This window comes from Myotis yumanensis, unplaced genomic scaffold (genome assembly GCF_028538775.1).
Source record: "Myotis yumanensis isolate MYYU_CA2020_CCGP unplaced genomic scaffold, mMyoYum1.0.hap1 SCAF_13, whole genome shotgun sequence".
Lineage (NCBI taxonomy): Eukaryota > Metazoa > Chordata > Mammalia > Chiroptera > Vespertilionidae > Myotis > Myotis yumanensis.
The window spans coordinates 53,633,990-53,654,362 of record NW_027223764.1 but is presented as its reverse complement, the minus strand read 5'-3'; the positions used below and the strand labels follow the sequence as shown (position 1 = coordinate 53,654,362).

At 46.4% G+C, this 20,373-nt stretch overlaps 1 protein-coding gene across 8 annotated transcripts; it reads left to right on the top strand.

The window, feature by feature from the left end:
- The first annotated feature begins 12,176 nt into the window (after positions 1 to 12,176).
- ZNF32 (zinc finger protein 32) lies at positions 12,177 to 17,544 on the top strand. Of its 8 annotated transcripts, none has more exons than XM_070433142.1 (3): positions 12,177 to 12,198; positions 14,506 to 14,645; positions 16,607 to 17,544. In XM_070433142.1, the coding sequence occupies exons 2-3, from the start codon at positions 14,576 to 14,578 to the stop codon at positions 17,356 to 17,358; spliced, it is 822 nt and encodes a 273-aa protein (XP_070289243.1). In that variant the 5' UTR covers positions 12,177 to 12,198; positions 14,506 to 14,575; the 3' UTR covers positions 17,359 to 17,544. The 8 variants fall into 8 exon arrangements, with proteins under 8 accessions (XP_070289243.1, XP_070289241.1, XP_070289237.1 ...); XM_070433140.1 differs by lacking the exon at positions 12,177 to 12,198 and adding an exon at positions 12,206 to 12,378; XM_070433136.1 differs by lacking the exon at positions 12,177 to 12,198 and adding an exon at positions 12,206 to 12,378 and having other exon boundaries at positions 12,690 to 14,645.
- The last annotated feature ends 2,829 nt before the right edge of the window (positions 17,545 to 20,373 follow it).

Sequence of the window (20,373 nt, the reverse complement as noted above, 5' to 3'; positions counted from 1 at the left end):
TCTGGGCCCACTGATGACTCACAGATAAGCCCCACAAATTAGAATAAGGCACCTGCTCTTCGTGATACTTTCCTGCCATCTACTGGAAAGTTGTTATAGTAATAAATAGATCTACCAGGACAATGCATTTGAATAGCATTTCCTTGGAGTTTTGCGATGATCATTGGTTTAATTTAAGCAGTGATCCCGGTTCAGGAAATATAGGAGGAAAAGCAACTAACTCCAAGGAGTACCAGAAGATGTCATGCTAATGACAAAAAGATCTCCCTTCCACAACTTCCGAGAATTTGGAGAAAGGGAAGCAGAATGGAGAAGGGAAGGACGAAGGGTCATCGCTGTTCTTACCCAGGGTTTGGGCTAGTTTTAGTTCAAAGTGGTCATTTAAGATGAGATCTCCTGGGTGTAAGGTAGGGGCTCTATTTAAGCTACACTTTGATTCATCCGGGCATACTTTCCAGCATGTCTACCTTGTTACCGCTTCTCTCCGCCCTCCACTGAATTAGGTGAGACTGGTGCTCTGCCCTCCACTGAAGGTGTTCTGCAAACAGAAAGTCTTCTCAGGTAAGTGAGGGTCCCACTTGCCTCCACTGGACCCTAGAGAGACAGAGAAGAGTGGAGGCCATTAGCATGACAGCCCTTCTCAGCTGCAGTGGGTCCACATAGCACTGGGGTCCTATTCATTCGGCAAGGAGAACCTGAATGCAGTTAAGCTTTTCCACAGACTGTGTGACCTTGGGCCAGCACCTGCCTCCCTGCCTCCTTTGCCTTAGTTTCTTTGTCCTTGGATAAGAACAGCAGTGCAAGACAGTGCTGTCTCACAGAGGTTAGTGACAGTAGAATGAACACTTCACACATGGGCAAGCCTGTGGCTGCAAGGCTGCAGTGAGAACAGGAGGTGGAAGGAAAGGGGCTGGTTCTACGTACTAAAGTGTAATAGAAAAGCTACCAGGCACAAAGAGTCAACATGGCTCCAGTCTCTCAGGACCTAGCAATGAGCCCCCGGGTGTCCAAATAAAACAGGAGAAGGGTCAGAGACTGAGACCAAGGGATATTTGCAGAGACCACAAGGTCAACCTTCTCTAATTTAAAACCAAAGCCTTAACTATGTACCCCAGGGAAGCTGGGAAGGAAGAACCAGGGCTGACCCGCTTGCCTTGCCCGTCTCCTGACATTTCCCGCCCTCAGGCGAGGTGATAGTCCAGGTCAAGAGTTTCTGCAGCAACACAGGCGAGGGCGCAGCGAAGACTCGGGAAACCCAACAGGCACATCAGCTGGAACTCAGGAAACTGAGGTGCAGAGAGCCCCCTTTCAGGCCTAGAGTGGGGGCAGCACAAAACGCAAACATCAGACCCAGATCTGGCAACAGAACTGTCCGAAGCAGAGCTGCAGACTCCAGTGTTATGACAGCTGCTCAGGGCAGCCAGGCACCAAGGGCGCTGTGTGGGGAGCGCTGCCTGGGAAGGGCTGAGTGTTATGACTCATCCGACACTGTCTCCCACAATCTGACAAGGCACCTGAGGTAGATTAATCTTATAAACTTAAAAACCACTTTCTCCTCATCTACATCCCATGACTAAACTTCCATGTTGAAGCTTCTATCTGAGAACATGGGGTTCCTCTGGGCCTGGTGTGTTGTGAAGGGCACTTAGCAATGACCCCAGCACACAAGACACAGACCAATGTCCAAATCCACTGTGACCCAAACAAGGAAGATGAGCACCTCCATTGGCTAACCTGCCAGCACTTCCTGCAAGTATCTCAGGGGCCTCGAGAGCGAGACCCTCAGACGCTCCTCCGCTCCTCTCTCGGTGCTCTCCATCTCCTACCACCGGCAGCCCTACCAGTCGGGCCGGAGGACACAGCTGCCCCTGGCCTCCAAGCAGACATGAGTCTGTCCTCAGGAAGTGGGCGCTGTGTCCCATGCTGCTCACTAAGCCACAGGCACAAAATCGTTCTTACCCCAACACCTCACCATAGTCAGAGTATTACTTTTTGTGGGAATTTCCTAAAGACCTGGGAATGAGCCAAGGGAAATATAACAGAATAACTTAGAAGTGGGCCCCATGCTTGTCCTAGGGGCCCCTGGCCAACTGCTCAGCTCACTTCAGACAGCCTCCTCGTGGTCAGAGTGATCACCACCATCTCTAGGCCATGCTCTGGACTCCATCTGCCATTCCTGTGAGATATTTCTCAATTTGTTCAGAACTCAGACATTTGAGGGTATATTTGTTCCATCTGCTCAGAGACCCCAATCCCCCCCAAGTTCCAGGTCCTGTCCAAGACTCCACCACTTCCCTGATGGTTGACCATAACGGCCCTGCACTCCAGGTTGTGGTCAGGCCTTGGGGCCTTGACCTGATAATCCCCCAGGAAATGCAGAGGAAGGAGTATAAATAGGGATCATGATACCAGCAGCCCCCTTCCCCTTCCCACACAGCTAGACAGACTTGCCCAGTGCTTTCGGAATGGGAGTCAGAACATAAAGAAGATACATACTTGGTTTTTAATTTCAAAAGTACCATCTAGCCTGAGACCAAAGATTTAAAAGGTGATAAAGTAGAAAAATACAAGGCTTGTTATCTACCCCTCACCACCATCCTCGTCTGCAAGGCACCATATATGTGAAAGGAGAGCTAAGGATGTATCTTCTTTGTATATAAAGAACTTATGTAATTGCCCTGGCTGCCGTTGCTTAGTGGTTAGAGCACTGGCCCATAAACCACAGGGTCTCGGGTTCAATTCCTCGTCAAGGGCACATACCTAGGTTGCAGGTTTGATCCCTGGCCCCAGTTGAAGCACATGTGGGAGGCAACCAATCGATGTTTCTCTCCCTCTCGCTCTCTCCCCACTCCCTTCCACTCTCTCTAGAAATCAATGAAAAAAATATCTCCAAGTGAGGGTTAACAAAAAGTGTGTTAACCCGCACACACACACATGCCATCCAAGCTGGGCAGGGAAAGGAACTGTTGAGAGAGGAAACGAGGTTAGGCCCATCCTGCTGCCCCACATTTGCTCCGGCCCTCCCTGGGCTGAGTGCAGGGGGTTGGGGTGAATGATGGACAGACAGTGCACTCTAACTTGAAATCTGAGAGTCTGACCTAGAACTGGGGCCAGATAATAGCCTGGGAGAACCAGCAGCAAGACTCAGAGAGGCCTGTATCGTTGGGCCTCAGGGGAGTAGTACATATGGGTGTGTCTAGGTATCAGAGGACCCATGGCAGTCCCATCTCTCCCCCACCTGAAAAACATGCAAGACTATCCCTAAGTTCCCAGAACCTAAGTGGGATTTGGAAGTTAGATAACCCAAGTGGATCTCCTCAGAGTCTTGAAACTGGAATGCTAGCAACTACATCAAAGGAACGCACTTGGCCAGACTCCAGTGAGGCCAGGTAAAGATGTCGCCACGAGGATGTACAGGACGACGCTCCAACCAACAGAGTCATACCGGCCAAGGCTGTTTCTGTTTTTAAAATTTTTATTAGCTATTCTAATCCTTTGCCTTTCTCTATAAATTTTAGAATCAGCATGTCTATGTCTACAAAAAAAATTCTTGCCAAAACCGGTTTGGCTCAGTGGATAGAGCGTCGGCCTGCGGACTGAAGGGTCCCAGGTTCGATTCCGGTCAAGGGCATGTACCTGGGTTGCGGGCACATCTCCAGTGGGAGATGTGCAGGAGGCAGCTGGTCGATGTTTCTCTCTCATCGATGTTTCTAACTCTCTATCTCTCTCCCTTCCTCTCTGTAAAAAATCAATAAAATATATATTAAAAAAAAAAAAAATTCTTGCCAGGGCTTAAATTAGAATTCCATTGAGTCTACACATTTATTTTGAAAAAAATGCCATCTTAACTATATTGAATCTTATACTCAATAAATATGACAGACCTCTCCTCTTGTTTAGGACTGCCTTAATTTCTTCAACAATATTTTGTAGCTTTTAGCATAGAAATCTTATATGTATTTTGCTAAATTTCTTCCTATATATTTGACATTTTTTATGCTATTATAAAAAAGTACTTTTATTACATTTTCTAATCCCTTGTTGCCATTGTATAGGAATACAATTAATTGCTTATTGAGTTTGTGTCCTATAATCTTACCAAAATAATATTCTAATGCTTTTATTTTTATAGTCCATAGGATATTCTACATACACAAGCATGTCAATGACTAATGACCGCTTCATTGCTTCTTTTCCAATGTGTATGTTTTGGCAATTCTGGGAATTAGAATGAATATGGGAGAGAGGGTTGGGGTCTGAGTGAAAAGGTGAAGGGATAAGAAGTACAAATTAGCAGTTACAAAACAGTCACAGCATAAGAAATATAGTCAATAATATTGTAATAACTATGTATAGTGGTACTAGACTTAGGAGGATCACTTTGTAAGTTACATAATGTATAGCCACTATGCTGTACACCTGAAACTAATGTAATATTGAATATCAAAAGAAATTTAAATTTTTTAATTTAAAAAATCTAAAAAATAAAAAAACCTGTTAAAAGAAGATAGAATGAATATGGGAGGCATTAGGATTATTAAACAAATATCCATTTATTCATTTACTAAATATTCTTCAAAAACCTGCTACATGTATGCCACTGCTCAGTAATGAAGAGGGTTCACAGATGCACTAGGGCAAGATCTTGCTCTCATCATCAAGAGGATGGAGATAAAGGAGGATCCGAGATGGTGACAGAGGAGGTGGAAGGTATACTCACTTCCTCCCAAGACCAAACTGGAATTACAACTAAAATATAGAGCAATCAACCTGAATAACTGACTGAGGCTAGCTGAAAAGAAGTCTTACAAACAAGGATTTACAGAAGCCACATCAGCCCACAAAAAGGGCTGCCTGGCTCCCACGAATAGGCTAAGGTTCTGAAGGGATATTTCCCCCTGAGAAGCAGGGGGTCTCCATGTCAACCCCCACTCTGGGCTCCGCAGCCCAGAGCACCAGAGCCAGGAAGAAGCATTCACATAACATCTGGTTGTGAAAGCCAGTGGGGGTTCAGCCCATCAGGGAGAAACAGGAGTCCGTTAGAGACAATGGCATCCTCTTAAAAAGCCAATGCACAAAATCATTTGCAGCCATTCACCCTGGGCTCTGGCAAAAGGAGGGCAAACCAGACTAGAGTCACTTGACAAGACTCTGTCTGGTGTTTATGGTCCTGGGGAGAGAGACACCATCTTTCTTGGGCGCAGCACCCTCCTTCATATGGCATAAGCCTGGGGGAAAGCATTAGCCCCATCCTCTGAACTGCCTCCCACTCCACCCTGCACAGCCCCACCCTGAAGAGTCAGCTGTCTTGGCCAGGGTGTAGAGGTCTAGGCAGACTCAAGGGATACCAGTGACTGAGTTGCATGGCTTTGAGGCAGGGCCAAACCCCCAATTTCATCAAAGCCTGACCAACACTTCCCCCTCATGGGAGATCCAATAGCCCTGTCCTCCCACTCCCAGAGTCCCCACCCTACTGAACTCAGGCTCCTCCTGGCAGAATCTGGGACAAACTGAGTTGTATGGCTCTAGCACAGGGGCCATGTTTCCCTCACACACTAGAGCAATGCAGAGCCTGTCCTTGACATAGCCAAATATTGGTCTGGTTGGGTCTGATAGACTCTGCTGGCCTCACCCTAATGACTCCTTGAGATACCACCCAACCAAAAAGTTGTGTGAGCACCCAATGGATGGCAGCTAGACTCAATATACTAAGGGGCCTCAAACCCAGCACTGGCACCAAGTTTGAACCTATATCAATCTGGTGAACACCACTCACCTTTACCTGGTGACTCACTGGGAACCTACCTCATGCAACTTGAGTTCCACCAGAGGTTCTTTCAGTGACTGAGCCTTACACAGAAACCATAAAAAGCAACCAGTCATAAATGAATAATACAATTTTGAAATGGAGGATACTCTGAAGAAATGAGTAGTAGTTTGGAAAAAGCAGAGGATCAAATCAGTAATTTGGAAGACAAGGTAAAAAAAAACAAAACACCCAATCAGAGCAGTAAAAGGAATATTTTTAATATTTTTATTGATTTCAGAGAGGAAAGGAGAGGGAGAGAGAGATAGAAACATCAATGATGAGAGAGAATCATTGATTGGCTGCCTCCTGCACACCCCCTACTGGGGATCGAGCCTGCAACCTGGGCATGTGCATGTGCCCTTGACTGGAATCGAACCTGGGATCCTTTTGTCCACAGGTCAACACTCTGTCCACTGAGCAAAATCTATTTTTGCTAGGGCAAAAAAAGAATTTTTTAAAACTAGGATACTTTAAGCAACCTTTGGAACAACATAAAGCATAACAACATCCGCATCATATGGGTACCAGAAGAAGAAGAATAGAGAGCAAGGGATTGAGAACCCATTTGAAAAAATAATGACTATAAATTTCCCTAACCTGGTGAAGGAAAAAGATACACAAGTCCAGGAAGCACATAGAGTCCCAAACAAGATGAACCCAAAAAGGCCCACACAAAGACACACCATAATTTAAATGACAAAGGTTAAAGACAAAGAAAGAATCTTAAAAGCAGCAAGAGAAAGACAGTTAATTACCTACAAGGGAACTCCCATAAGACTGTCAGCTGATTTCTCGACAGAAACATTTCAGGCCAGGAGAGACTGGCCTGAGATATTTAAAGTGATGGGTGATGTCAGAAGAATGGCAGCATGAGCAATCCCCGTGGTCCTCCTCCTGAAGTTTCAACAAGTTGAACAGCTATAACTCAACAAAGGATTCCCTGATCAACACACAAACATGCCTGAGAGATCCATGCATTGAAACATCTAAAGGTGGGCACGTGGGAGTTGAGAAGGAAGAAAAGCTGAGACAAGCCAGGGATGCAGGCCTACACCTAAGAGCCCATGGCGGGGCTCAGCCTGGAGAGGGGAGGATTCAGACTGTGGCTGCACTCCCTTCAGCCAGAGGAGCAAAGAGATTCAGTGGACATTTCTGTAGGAGGTGGGCAGTCTGACCTGAAGCTGAGCCCAGAGACCTGGGCAAGGAAGGACACAGCTCAGAGGTGCAGCCGCAGTTGTAAGGCGAATTTCAAACAAAGAAAAAAGCCACAGAGCCTGGCCACCCTGTGGCCCTCCAGAGATCACCCTTATTCACCCTGGTGTCAGGCTGCTGAGAGCACATTATCGGCGCACCTGAGAACTGGTTCTACAAAATCACTTTTTCCCCTGAGCAATGGGGCCTTCAATCAGGGCATAGGGGGAAGTCAGCAATGATCCAAAGTCCCTATTACCATAAGGCCAAAACAACAAAAAAGCCATCCAGGTTCCTCCAGCCCACCCCACACATCTTTGCTACACTGATGGCAGCACTGGGCTGTGAGGGACAGCATGGAGATTTCACAGATTTAAAGCCCCATTGCCCACCGCATTTCCCTACAAGGTTGGTCCCCTGAAATTGTCATGGCCAGAACATAGGAGAGAAACTGCCTACCAAGGGAACACAACCAAGCAAAGATTTGAGAAGCCAAAAAAGTGTAAGAGTTAAAAACTTGTGATTCAGTGCCACCTACTGGAAAATAATACGATGACCTTTTCATATTAATCTGCTAGGAAACTGCCTCTCATATATAGATACCTAGACAGGGAAGGAATTCATCAAATACCATGAATAATCAAGACAGCAAAGCAACTCAGAAAAAAAATGAGAAATCTTAGAAAATACTGTTTCTCTCCCTAATTCATGGGGTATGTGCAGAACAATTTTTTCTTGGTTCACTCATATACCTGCTTTGCTCTGAGGGAACAGAATAAGGTTCATCTGGTCTATACCCTGGCCCTCCCAAGAAGCTCTCACCTGGCCCCTGGCCCCTGGCCCTGTCACCTCACTATTCTGGGCTCCCTGCCAGGTAAGAAGCCCATCCAGAGTCCCGAAGATAGTCAGTGGTGCAGCCAACATGTGAACTCAAGGCAAGGGCAAAGCCTGCTCTCCTACCTTTACCTGGTATGATAAAGGAACAGAAAAAAAGAGCTCTTCACCAGATTGAAGTATCTTCCTCCCAGCCCCTCAGCATTCTTCTTTGTTGTTTCAAATTATCTTCTCCCTGTCTCTGCTTAAAATATTTGCTCCTTGGTTCAGAACCCTAATTACAGAACACAGAGTCTTTGCTCATACAGCTATTACTGAATTCAAGGAGCTTGCCACTCAAGGTGCTCTATTCAAGAACAAAATATGAGTGTCACAAAATAGTTTTATTTACTTGCAACACATAAAGGAGAGGGGATTGATATCCAAAGCTGTCTCCTGAAGGGAGGCCTGGCCTTTAAAAATTAGCAAGAGCCGAAACCAGTTTGGCTCAGTGGATAGAGCGTCGGCCTGCGGACTGAGAGGTCCCAGGTTCGATTCCGGTCAGGGGCATGTACCTGGGTTGCGGGCATATCCCCGGTGGGGGATGTGCAAGAGGCAGCTGATTGATGTTTCTCACTCATCAATGTTTCTAACTCTATCTCTCTCCCTTCCTCTCTGTGAAAAATCAATAAAATATATTTTTTTTAAAAAAATTAGCAAGAATAACATGTAGTAAGAACTGCCCAGGCATTGAAACCTTAGTCCTACCTAACAATGTCCCCCTGAGATTTTTCACTCCTTGTCCTTGAGGGAATGGGGACAAGGGTCATACTTTTGTAACTGCTTCCTGCTGAACATGGATGAAGTGAGCGCCTCTTTGAGTTGAAGGAGTGAAAATCTCTGGCTGCCTGACTTATGAAAGTCTTGGGGTCCCCTAGCTTCTGGGTTTCCTGAGAACAGGAGTGCATAAAGAGAGCACTACTTGCCCTGGCTGTTTTGGCTCAGTGGATAGAGCGTCGGCCTGTGGACTGACGGGTCCCAGGTTCCATTCTGGTCGAGGGCACATGCTCGGGTTGTAGGCTCGATCCCAGCAGGCAGCATGCAAGAGGCAGCTGATCAATGATTCTCATCACTGATGTTTCTATCTCTCTCTCTCTCTCCCTTCCTCTCTGAAATCAATAAAAATATATTTTTTAAAAAGGGAGAGAGAGCACTACCCTAACAGGAGATATGTGCCATCGGAGATGAGGCAGAAGCAGGGGGAAAGACAAGGAGACCGAGACCCTGCCACTCATAAACTCACACTCTGGTGGGGAATCTAATGAGTAAGGTGGACCAGAGTGACAGCCTCCCTAAGAACAAAGATGGCAGCAAGGGAGAGAAGAGGGAAGGTGCTGTCGTATTTGAATCATCTTCCATATGATTCAGGACACCAAGCCATGATTTTTGTTCAGGAATCACTTATTGAGCTGCTGGGTCTATCCAGGACTTTCAAGGACAGGTAGGATCTGGGCAGGAAGTGACTCTGCAGAAAGGGGGAGCCCCGTGGATACAGATCTACACAATATAGAGCCAGTGTCCATGGTTTCTCAAGCACAGTGATGCTTGCCATGTGGCCTAGTGAAGAGCTGCACCTTGGCCTGGGGAGGGAGAACAGCTTGGGAGGAAGTCCTGACATCGCCCTCTGCATCCATTCTCTTGGAGGCACCACAACCCCCCACCCCCATTAATCCCCTGTGATGGCAGGAGGCACTCCCAGGGAATACAAGCTCTGTGTGTGTGTGTGTGTGTGTTTGGTGTGGGTGTGTGTTTGGGGTGTGTGTGTGTGTGTGTGTGTGTGTGTTTGGTGTGTGTGTGTGTGTGTGTGTGTGTGTTTGGTGTGTGTGTGTGTGTGTGTGTGTGTTTGGTGTGTGTGTGTGTTTGGTGTGTGTGTGTGTGTGTGTTTGGTATGTGTGTGTGTGTGTGTGTGTGTGTGTGTGTAGAAAGAGGATAAGGCCAAACATGAGGCCACGCTAATCTGGCCCCAACACAAGGCCCTCGATGATCAGACATCCTATTAGGCCTCATCCCCTAGTTAGCCAGCTGCACAGCTGCAGCTTGGAGAATAAAGCCCTCCTAAAAATCAGGATACAGGGCAACACCACCGGTCACTCTCTACCTCTTTTCCCCCAAACTCACTGCCCAGTAGGCATTGGGATGAACCTTGAGATGAGGTCTACATAACCCACAGTTCCTATCATTCACAGGCTGCCTCCTCCACCTCTTGTCCCCAGTTTGGAAACATCAGGAGCTCAAGACTGAAAGTGGAGAAAAGAAACAGCTGTGGGCACAGGTTGTAATCAAACAGGAGAAGGTAAGGAGAGTCGATGATGCCAGGAGGGGCTGCTCACATGAGGCACTGCCTGTCTCACTTCTTCCCTCTGGGCCAGACACCCACACTAGCAGAGTCACCCCCTACTACAGTTACAGATCCCAGCTCCTCTCAGCCCTCTGGCTTCTGGACTCTGAGAGAAGATGGGCTGAGAAGGCATCCTAAGGCTTCCCCCCCCTTCCTGATCCCAGGCTGGAGGGACCGTAAGAGGTAGAGGACAGCCCAGCATGCCTGGTTTACCAGACTGGCTCACATGCCAGAATTCAGACCCAATATGCTAAAAAGGTTCTGTGTGCTATGGCCTCCCTGCACCTGTCTCCCTTCCAACTCACACCTCAGCAGTGCAGTATTCTGTTCCTAAACATCTGTAGCTGCCTCAGCCTTCGACAAACACTGGGCTGCTCACCTTGCTGCTTCCACAGCAGGGCAAGTGCCCAGGTCAGCCAATTCCACTGACCGCAGATGCCAAAGCCATAGGGCTGAACGGGGGTCACTCCCCAGAGATGGGACACAGTTTAGAAGCACCTCATCCGGCCTGTGGATGCAGAGAGCAAGTTCTCTCACCTCAACCTGCCCCACCCCAGCCACCCCATAGCTTTGAAGCGGGGGAGCTAATGGGCTGTTGCTCAGAAAAGAAGCTGAGGTCTCATGAGCCTTCTGGACTTGCCTGGGCTCTGACAGGGGATGCATGACTGTGCACTTGCCCAGAGTCAGTGATCTCAAAACCATCCTGCGAATGAATGGACATGAAACCAGTAAATTACTTCTTAAGACCACTCTAAAATCTTACCAAAAACAATTCATTTCCCTGTGTCATTTCCACCTTCCTCCCACACCCTGTCACTAGGAAGCCCAACCTTTTGGCTTTTATTACTCAAAATACATGTATGTGGTTGATTCTACTTGCTCATTTGTAAATGTCCAGTACATTTACATATAAGACAAATAAGGTCACACAAAGAACAAAATCCAACTTCTGCAGGACAGACAACCGGACCAGAGACTGTCACCCGAGAATGTCTTGGACTGCTCCACAGGCATTCCTTGACTCCCCAGAGTTAGACCTAAGTTGGGCTCTGAATCTATCTTCTCAGAGACAGTTCCTGCCCAACCAACCAGAAACCAAGCACGAACCAAAAATGAAATTAACTCTCCAACAACCCTACACCCAAAATGAGATATGTTAATTAAAGCAGCCACTAGGGCTGGCCTACCCACCTCCCTTCTACTAGTAAAGTGCTGAATGAAACAGGTTCAGGTGGCCACTCGGCTTCCCTGAGAGGCAGGCCAGGAAGCCCTTTGGATGCTCAGCACCACGTGGGAGTCTCCCACAGAACAGGTCCTCGGTCCAGCAGAGACCCAGGCACCTGCCAGCTGCTTCGCTAAGCATCCACACCAGGTGGAGAGGGAGTCCTTTTAAGAGGCCCATCTGAAGCCACCAAATTTGTTACCGAACTCAGGTTCACCTCCTGGGATGCTCTGTTCAAGATCAAGCCACGGTTGTCGCAAGGTAGTCTTATTTACTTGCAGAAATAAAGGAGACAGGGGATTCTTATCCAAAGCTCTATCTCCCAAAGGGAGGCTTAGCCTTTTACATTTAGCAGGAATAACATTTAGTAAAAACTGCCCAGACCTTGAGACCCTTGTCCTATCTAACACAGCACTCAACACATAACCCTTAAATACCCAAGGCTTTATCAATCAACTTCTCCCCAACACTTTGTTCCCTTCCACCGTGCCCTGCAAGAACCTTATATTCCTCAGCAGACAGCTTCACCAGGTTGTCCATTCCCCCTGGCTCTAGTCTGAGGACAAGTCCCCACCTCTGGCAGAGGCCTGGCTCCCCCCAGAACTACATTTCCCACAGTGCTCTGAAAAAGTTAGCCGCGGAGGCCCAGGGCCTGGAGGGCTGGTTGACGCAGAGCCTCCTGGGAGTTGTAGTCTGGTTTGTTCGCAGGCGCGCTGCTGCGGACCGGCGCTGGCCTTTGTCTGTCCGTGGGCTTGCACGGCTGTGGTGAGTGAGGCTGCTGGCAGGTCAGGGCACCCAGGTGAGCCAGGGCCACGCTGGCAGGCGGCCCCCGGGGCCCCCTGCTGCCCCCACGACCCTGAGCAGGGCAAGCCTGCCCCGCTGCAAAGGAGGCCAGCCGCAAGGGGAGAAGTCTGCGGCTGCAGGAAGCGTCCAGCTGGACCGGAGGTGGGGTTGAGGGCCGGCATGCAGGGCATGCATGGGGGTGCTGAGGAGGGAGGGAGAGTCAGCCCCTAGGAGCAGGGGTCCCTCCGACCACCGCTGTGCAGGGCAGGGCGTGTGGAAGGCCCCTCATCCCGGAGTCGCGGGAGGGGGCGGTCATAGACAGGTGTACCCTGGGCCTGCGTGAGGGTTCGGATGGACAGGAAACTTGCAGACTCTCTAGGGAGGGTCAATGGGAGACAGGACTAAGTGGACTCAGTCGTGTGGAGAAAATAATCACCCCACCCAGAATCTCTAATGCTGAAACTATGCCCCAGGAGGTCCCAGAGACAGCAGTCACCCCCTCCTCTCATCCTCTCCTTGAGGGCTGTCAACTTCAGGCCTTAAATCACAGGTATTGTCACATTCGGTTCTTTTATTCTCCCAGGAATTACCTGATAGGAAACTGTTAGTAACCTATTTAATAAGTGAGGAAATAGAGGTAGGATTGTTTGGTTACTTGCCCAAGGTCACAAGGGGGAGTGGGGAGCCAAGTCAGAAATCCAAGTCTCTCATGGCCCAATTCTGAACTTTTCCAAAGGGTAGATAGCCATTCTGCTTGGAAAAGCAATATTTTCTATGACAAAGCCACTTTCTCCAAATTCTGCAGGAAATTAATTCCTCAGACATGTGATGTAGGGAGAAAAATAAGAGTTTCCCTTTATTAATCAAGGAAGTTCCTGAGATGCAGCTGAGTTTATTACTTGTTGAAGAGCTCACAGTCTGTGAAGAGGCAGAGCTGTAAGTTCTACCCACTTGTTCCGACCAAACTCTGTGCTGGATTCCGCAGGGACAGAGTCCAACCTCAGGCAGCAGGTGCCAGGTGCTTTCCACTGACTCTTGGTGAATGTGCAGTTGTTGAGCAGTGACACCTGGAACTTCCAAATTAATGTCCTGTAGTATCCTGACACTCTGATCGGACAGGAAACTTGCAGCTTGTATTCCCAGTTGGAGGTGAGTCCTCCAAATAAGAGTTTGAAATGCCTCTTCAGTCACCATAACAAGTAGCAGAATGTGCAGTTGACAAGAAGACCACGTGCTTCAGTTAACAAAGCAAAGAACTGCAGCATCACACTTCCATGTCATTAAATCGGGTGGCCAGCATTTTGATGAGACATATTGGAGGGAAACAAAAGTTATACACCAGAACCACTGTATAAAGTGTAAGAATGTGGCAATCAGGATCCTGGTAAGAAGAGAATATTCCAAAGCGAAAAAATAGAAAAAGATAACATGGGGCAAGAGAATTCCTAGGATCTAGATGAGTAGTAAAGTCTGGCCAAGCCCTGTTCCATTCTGTTCCATGTTATAAAAATTCCCACCAGCTCTTTAATGATGAGGAACTAGAGAATTGTCTAGTCTAAAGGCATAGGCTTTGTATACTGAAAATCTTGGATTTGAATCTTTCTTCGACCTTGACTCCTTACTGGCTCTGAGAATTTGGGCAAGTTACTCACCCTAGTTGGAGTGCCTTGGGCTAGGTTTTGGAATCCAAAGTAGATCTTCCTTGTCCAAGTACTGACAAGTACGTACACTTCCCTCATATCTTGAAGAGTAGGAGAGGGGAAGGTCTGGATCTGGAGCCTCCTAAGAATTGTTTAAAGGTAACATATGAAATATCGTATTCTGTCCTTATAACTTAGGGGAAACTGGAGAGGAGGACCACAGCCATTTCTATTGTAGAACCAATCATGAAGTCTGAATATTGAGTTTTTTATATTCTGGAGGCTATCCAAATAGCAGATGGTTAGATAGGGGAAGAAGTTAGAAGATTTTAATCACATACTAAGGCGAAGGAACAAACAGGAGTGCCCATTATCTTAGAATTGGCAGGAGGAGAGAGATAAGTGTGTACATGTTCTCTCCTTTTCCACCTGCTTCCCCCTGGGCTCCTTTGTGTGTGGTTGTGGTACATTTAAGGCCATTTTGCTGTTACATTATAAGTGACTAACATTACATCAGTCCATCCAGAGTCTTCCATTTACTCGTACCCCAAACAAGCTCCTGACTTTAATCTTTTCACTCATCAATTCTCCTGCCCTCTCCTGTTTTTGTTCTATTTTGTTTTTGTTTCTTCGGTGTTTTCCTCCTCAGGTGCTCAAGAACAGCCTATGGAAGCAGCATATGAAGAGGTGGTGATTAAGGTCATACAGCAGGAGTGGACATGTTTGGATTTCCAACAGCTACCCTGCTGGACTGTCATGGACGATATGCCCAGAATGTAGCATTCTTCAGTGAGTGAGTCAGTTGATCACTGGGATGCCCTCAGCTCCCCATATGGAGTGGCCCTGTCCTCGGCACTGGTTGGCAGGCTGAGGACGCAGAGGAGACATTCCTGGGTGTAGCTCACCATTTCTGGGGGTTATAGGAAAAGCCTGCAAGTTCGAGTTAGAAATAACAGTAGAAACAGCAGAAAACAATCCTGCTATGGAGATAAACTTGAGGTAATCTCTCAGAAAATGAATGAGCAGCTTTAAATCATCATTGCAGTCACTGAGTAAGGAAGGGTAAGGCAGAGGAACAATGAGAAAAAGCTCCCTAGGACAGTGGTTCTCAACCTGTGGGTCGCGACCCCTTTGGCAGTCAAACGACCCTTTCACAGGGGTCGCCTAAGACCATCCTGCATATCAGATATTTACATTACGATTCATAACAATAGCAACATTACAGTTATGAAGTAGCAACGAAAATAATTTTATGGTTGGGTCACAACATGAGGAACTATATTTAAAGGGCTAGAAGGTTGCCGAAACCGGTTTGGCTCAGTGGATAGAGCGTTGGCCTGCGGACTGAAAGGTCCCAGGTTTGATTCCAGTCAGGGCATGTACCTTGGTTGCGGGCATATCCCCAGTAGGAGATGTGCAGGAGGCAGCTGATCGATGTTTCTAACTCTCTATCTCTCCCTTCCTCTCTGTAAAAAAATCAATAAAATATATTAAAAAATAAAAAAAAATAAAGGGCTAGAAGATTGAGATCCACTGCCCTAGGATGACTCCAAGGAAACTGTTAAGCCAGGGTAGTGATAAATTGGACCCATATTTAAAGGGCAGTAGAAGACTAAGATACAGGGCAATATTGGAAAATACTGTCAACAGCTACATAGGAATTGTTTGAGAATAACTTCTAAACCAAAACTAATTTCAATTCCACCATAGCTTAGTATACTGAAGTAGCATAAATTTTAAAGGGAAAAATTCCTTGGATCAGATACTGTAGTTGTTCTGGCTCAAACTGGAGTATCGACAAATTATTTAACTTCATTGAACTGCAGGGTCTTCATCTATGAAACAGGACAACAGGCTCTACCCTGCCGAGTTGCAGGGATTAGAGACAATAAGTGTAAAGTACCAAGGATTCTGCCCTGCCGGTGTAGCTCAAAAGTTGAGCATAGAGCCAGGAACCAAGAGGCTTCCAGTTTGATTCCCCATCAGGGCACATGCTTGGGTTGTGGGCTCGATCCCCTGTGGAGGCGGGGGGGTACAGGAGGCAGCCGATTGATGACGATGTTTCTCTCTCATACAGGTTTCTCTCTCTATCCCTCTCCCTTCTTTTCTCTCTCTCTCTCTCTCTCTCTCTCTCTCTCTCTCAAAAATCAATAAATATATATATTTTTTAAAAGTACCAAGGATTCTACTACATATTTTCTGACATCATGGAGTTTACTTCACTGTCAGGAAAGCAGACTAGTGCAGAAGTGGATTTTTCATGAAAGCTAATGAAATCTAAGTTTCAGGATTCCTCTCTTGCATGGTCTCTTCAAGGCCCTGTTCCCACTTTTGTACTTTTTCCTAATGAAGTGCCTCCAAAATTTTAAAGCTTTAGGCCCTGCCCAACCTGGATCCTCACCTGTTTGAAGTCAGATAAAATTTGGATTTGGGGCTCTATGTGATCCTGTATCACAAGATTATTTGGGAGGCTAAATTAAACAAAATACAGAGGCAGTGGATTATGCCTGTGTTTGAATCTCAGCTCTATGCTAACCTAAATGCATAATCTTTGACAACCTCTCTATGCTTTCATATCCTTGTCTGTAGCATCTCACAGGATTGTTTTCAGTATTAAATTATCTATGCAAAGTTCACTGTGTAATGTCTGGCACATAATAAGCACTCAACAAAGCATTGTTTCTTTCTTTCCTATTCTTCTCACTCAGCATATTAGTGCATCTTACCTGGCTTCCCTCTCATTTTACCAGATGTGATGACAGAAGCCCACCACAAATATGATCACACTGAGGCCACAGGATCCTCAAGCTGGGACTTCCAGAATTCTTTGAGAAGAGAGAAGCTGGAACAAAAATCCCCAGATTTTAAGGCACTACAGGAAGATTCACCTGGTGTGAGACAGAGGGTCTATGAGTGCCAGGAATGTGGGAAATCCTTCAGGCAAAAGGGTAGCCTAACGTTACATGAGAGAATCCACACTGGTCAAAAGCCCTTTGAGTGTACCCATTGTGGAAAAAGCTTCAGGGCCAAAGGCAATCTTGTTACACATCAGCGAATACACACAGGAGAGAAGCCTTATCAGTGCAAGGAGTGTGGGAAAAGTTTTAGTCAACGAGGTAGTCTGGCTGTTCATGAAAGACTCCACACTGGACAGAAACCCTACGAGTGTGCAATTTGTCAGAGAAGTTTCAGGAATCAGAGTAACCTTGCTGTTCATAGAAGAGTTCACAGTGGCGAGAAGCCCTATAGATGTGATCAGTGTGGAAAAGCCTTCAGTCAGAAAGGAAGCTTAATTGTCCACATCAGGGTCCACACAGGCCTGAAACCATATGCCTGTGTACAGTGCAGAAAGAGTTTCCATACCAGAGGAAATTGCATCCTGCATGGCAAAATCCACACAGGAGAGACACCATATCTATGTGGCCAATGTGGGAAAAGCTTCACTCAGAGAGGGAGTCTGGCTGTGCACCAGCGAAGCTGCTCACAAAGACTCACCCTTTGACCACATTCTTCAACAGGAATTCTCTTTATTAATTAACTACAAAATCTTCTGAGATCAAGCCACCTACTCAATTCTATGGAGTGAATGGAGACTCTTTCAGAAAGACTATCATTAGGTTGGGCAAACTGACTTTTCCCATTTCTTCCAAATAAGTATGAAAAATAAATGTCTTGTTTATTATCATTATCATGTTTGTTTCATAGTTTCTGTCAGTTTATTTTGACCTAATTTCCCAAGGTACTTCCATTAATGTAGTGCACACTTGGAGATTGTTCTGTGTGTGGCAGATACAAATTTCAAGTTTTTAGTTGATACTATCAGCCTTTAAAAAATAAATAAATAGCCTTTGTCAATCCCAAGGTTCTTTTCTTCCCTGTATATTCAAATTAATCTTGTTTTGCATTTAAGACTACTGGGCAGAAATCATGAGGCAAATCTAACTACTTTAATAATACTCTTATCGAACACTGTATTAACTGGGTGATAATACCCTTCCTCAAAAACCAAGTCTAATCACCCATGTCCACAGCAGAAGCCCTAACCTTTCCTTACAAAAGAAGGTTCCTTTCTCCCCCTGCAAATATTTGAAGTCTGTGTACTGATTCACTTCAATTCTCCAGGGCTAACAAAGATAGAAATAATTTGCTTATACCCAAAGAGCAGAAAACTGAAATTTTTTGAGAATCTTAAGACTATTATCATGCCCTCTATTAAAATGACTCCTCCCCTAGGAGACACAATGCCATCCACTCCCTTTTTGACAATAGTAGTATCTCAGGGTTGAAATCACCTAGAAAGGATACAGCTGTCCTTATTACTGAGCCCAGATTTGTAGTCAATTGTGAAGGTCCAGCCCTCCAACAATACTATCCTCTTCCTCCTACACACACACAGAAACACAAATGAAGAAACTTGGAAGGATAATCCACTCTAATATATAGATATTTTTTAGTAGATGAGAATTGAATGTTATTAGAGGAAAGAAATTGGCTTTGGGGAGGAATTTCCTTTTTTATTAATCTTAGCCACCTATATGAATTTCATGGTGAATATTTGTGTCATTAAAATAATGAATAATGAGGATTTCCGGTCATGATGACAGGATAGGGAAACATTACTCACGATCACATCAAAATTACAACTAAATTATAGAACAACCACTCTTGAGAACCACCTGAAGATTAGCTCGACAGAATTCCTCTAAGAGTAGAAAGAAGCAACTTCAAGACTGGAGGGAGGGGTGGAGACGTGAAACAGGCTGATCCCAAAGCCACCTGTGGAGGTTAACGATTAGGAGGGATATCTCAGCTATGGAGGTCCACCCTGAGGAGCAAGGGGTTCCAACCCCACACTGGGCTTCCCAGTCCAGAGCACTAGGTCCAGGAAGAGGAGTCCCCACAATTTCTGTGAAAAGTCAGCAGGGATTCTATTCTGGTAAGACAGAGGGCTGCTGTAGATTCGAGTTTTCTCTTGAAGCAGCGGTTCTCAACCTGTGGGTCGCGACCCCTTTGGGGATCGAACGACCCTTTCACAGGGGTCGCCTAAGACCATTGGAAAACATATAATTACATATTGTTTTGTGATTAATCACTATGCTTTAATTATGTTCAATTTGTAACAATGAAATTGGGGGTCATCACAACATGAGGAACTGTATTAAAGGGTCACAGCATTAGGAAGGTTGAGAACCACTGTCTTAAAGGGTCAGAGCAAACACTCATTCATAAACACAAGCCCTAAGCTCCAGTAAAGGACCAGCAAAGTACCAGGGACATACATGGAGGAACTGAATCATCTGGCTTCAGGGGAGGGCTAGAGGGGCAGCTCTCTCCAGGACAGAAGGGCTGTTAGGCACCACTGTCCACTGTTGAGCAGCCCCACACACAGCCTGGGAGGTGCAGAGGAAGTGCTGGAAGACACCATTATTCCTTTGTGGAGAGCTCCCCACATCCACCTGCAGGTGAAGGCAGGCACCAAATCTGCATCTCCATCAACCTAGTTAACACTGGTGATTTGCAGACACTGCCCCACCCAAATCACATACAAGCCTGAACCAACTTCAGCGGCTTTTCCACACGAGCAGCCAGCCTTGCCCCAGGCTACAGACATTCCTACAATCTCCCCCAAATCCACAAAGCCCGACAAGCAGCAGTTGGCCTCAGCACGCCCAGGGCCTCTTGCTAAGCAGCCCCGAGTCCGGCACAGACGGGAGCCAGCATCAGATCATAGCACAGCCTCTCCCAGTACTTCCAAGCCCAGCACAGGCAGCAACCAACCACAAATCACTTCACAGCTCCCACCAGGAGGTCCCTGGCCAGGAAAAGCAGCAGCTGGACTTAGCCTGCACCAGAGCCCCAGCAAAAATCCCCAGCTTAGCAAAGCAGGCTGGCAAGGAGCAGAACAGACCATCAAGGAGTAGGGTAGAGCTGTCCATTCACAGAAAGACTGGTCCCAGAGCCACCTGGCCCCAGGGATGCTGCACAGCCCCAGTGTTTTCACAGTTGTGCTTTATCACAATTGAGCTGTTTTGCACTGAATAGTTTCTTTCCTCACGCACCCCAAGTTGGGGAATCCGGAATCCAGTTGGCATTGAATTGGCGCCAACGACCATCATATGAATAGGTCAAAATTTAAAACAGGGACTTCTGGTTTCAGCCAAATGGAATAGCCCCATTTCTCCCAAGTCCTCCCTCCTATAACTAAAAAATCCTGGAAAGACTTGTGACTGCTGAATGGCACATGACTGATTCCTTCATTTCCTCAAAGTCTTGGCTCCAAAAGTTCCTATTTAAAATTGCACTACCATCCCTCAATCCCCGACTCAGCTCTACTTTCTCCATAACACACGTCACCTTATGGCACACTATACCACTTCTTTATCAAAATTATGTATTGCTTGTTTCTTCCACTATTTAACATCCAGAGTGATTTTTCTTTAAGCGTCTTTAACAGTTCCTAGAACACAGTGAGGCCTCAAATGTTTGCTAAACTAATGAACTTCAAGAGGCAGATGAA

What these genes read in the sequence shown, in the direction of transcription:
- ZNF32 (XM_070433142.1), top strand. Translation starts at nt 14,576, where the DNA reads ATGTTTGGATTTCCAACAGCTACCCTGCTGGACTGTCATGGACGATAT. An exon ending in CCAGAATGTAGCATTCTTCA is followed by an intron (nt 14,646 to 16,606) that starts GTGAGTGAGTCA and finishes TCATTTTACCAG; the next exon opens with ATGTGATGACAGAAGCCCAC.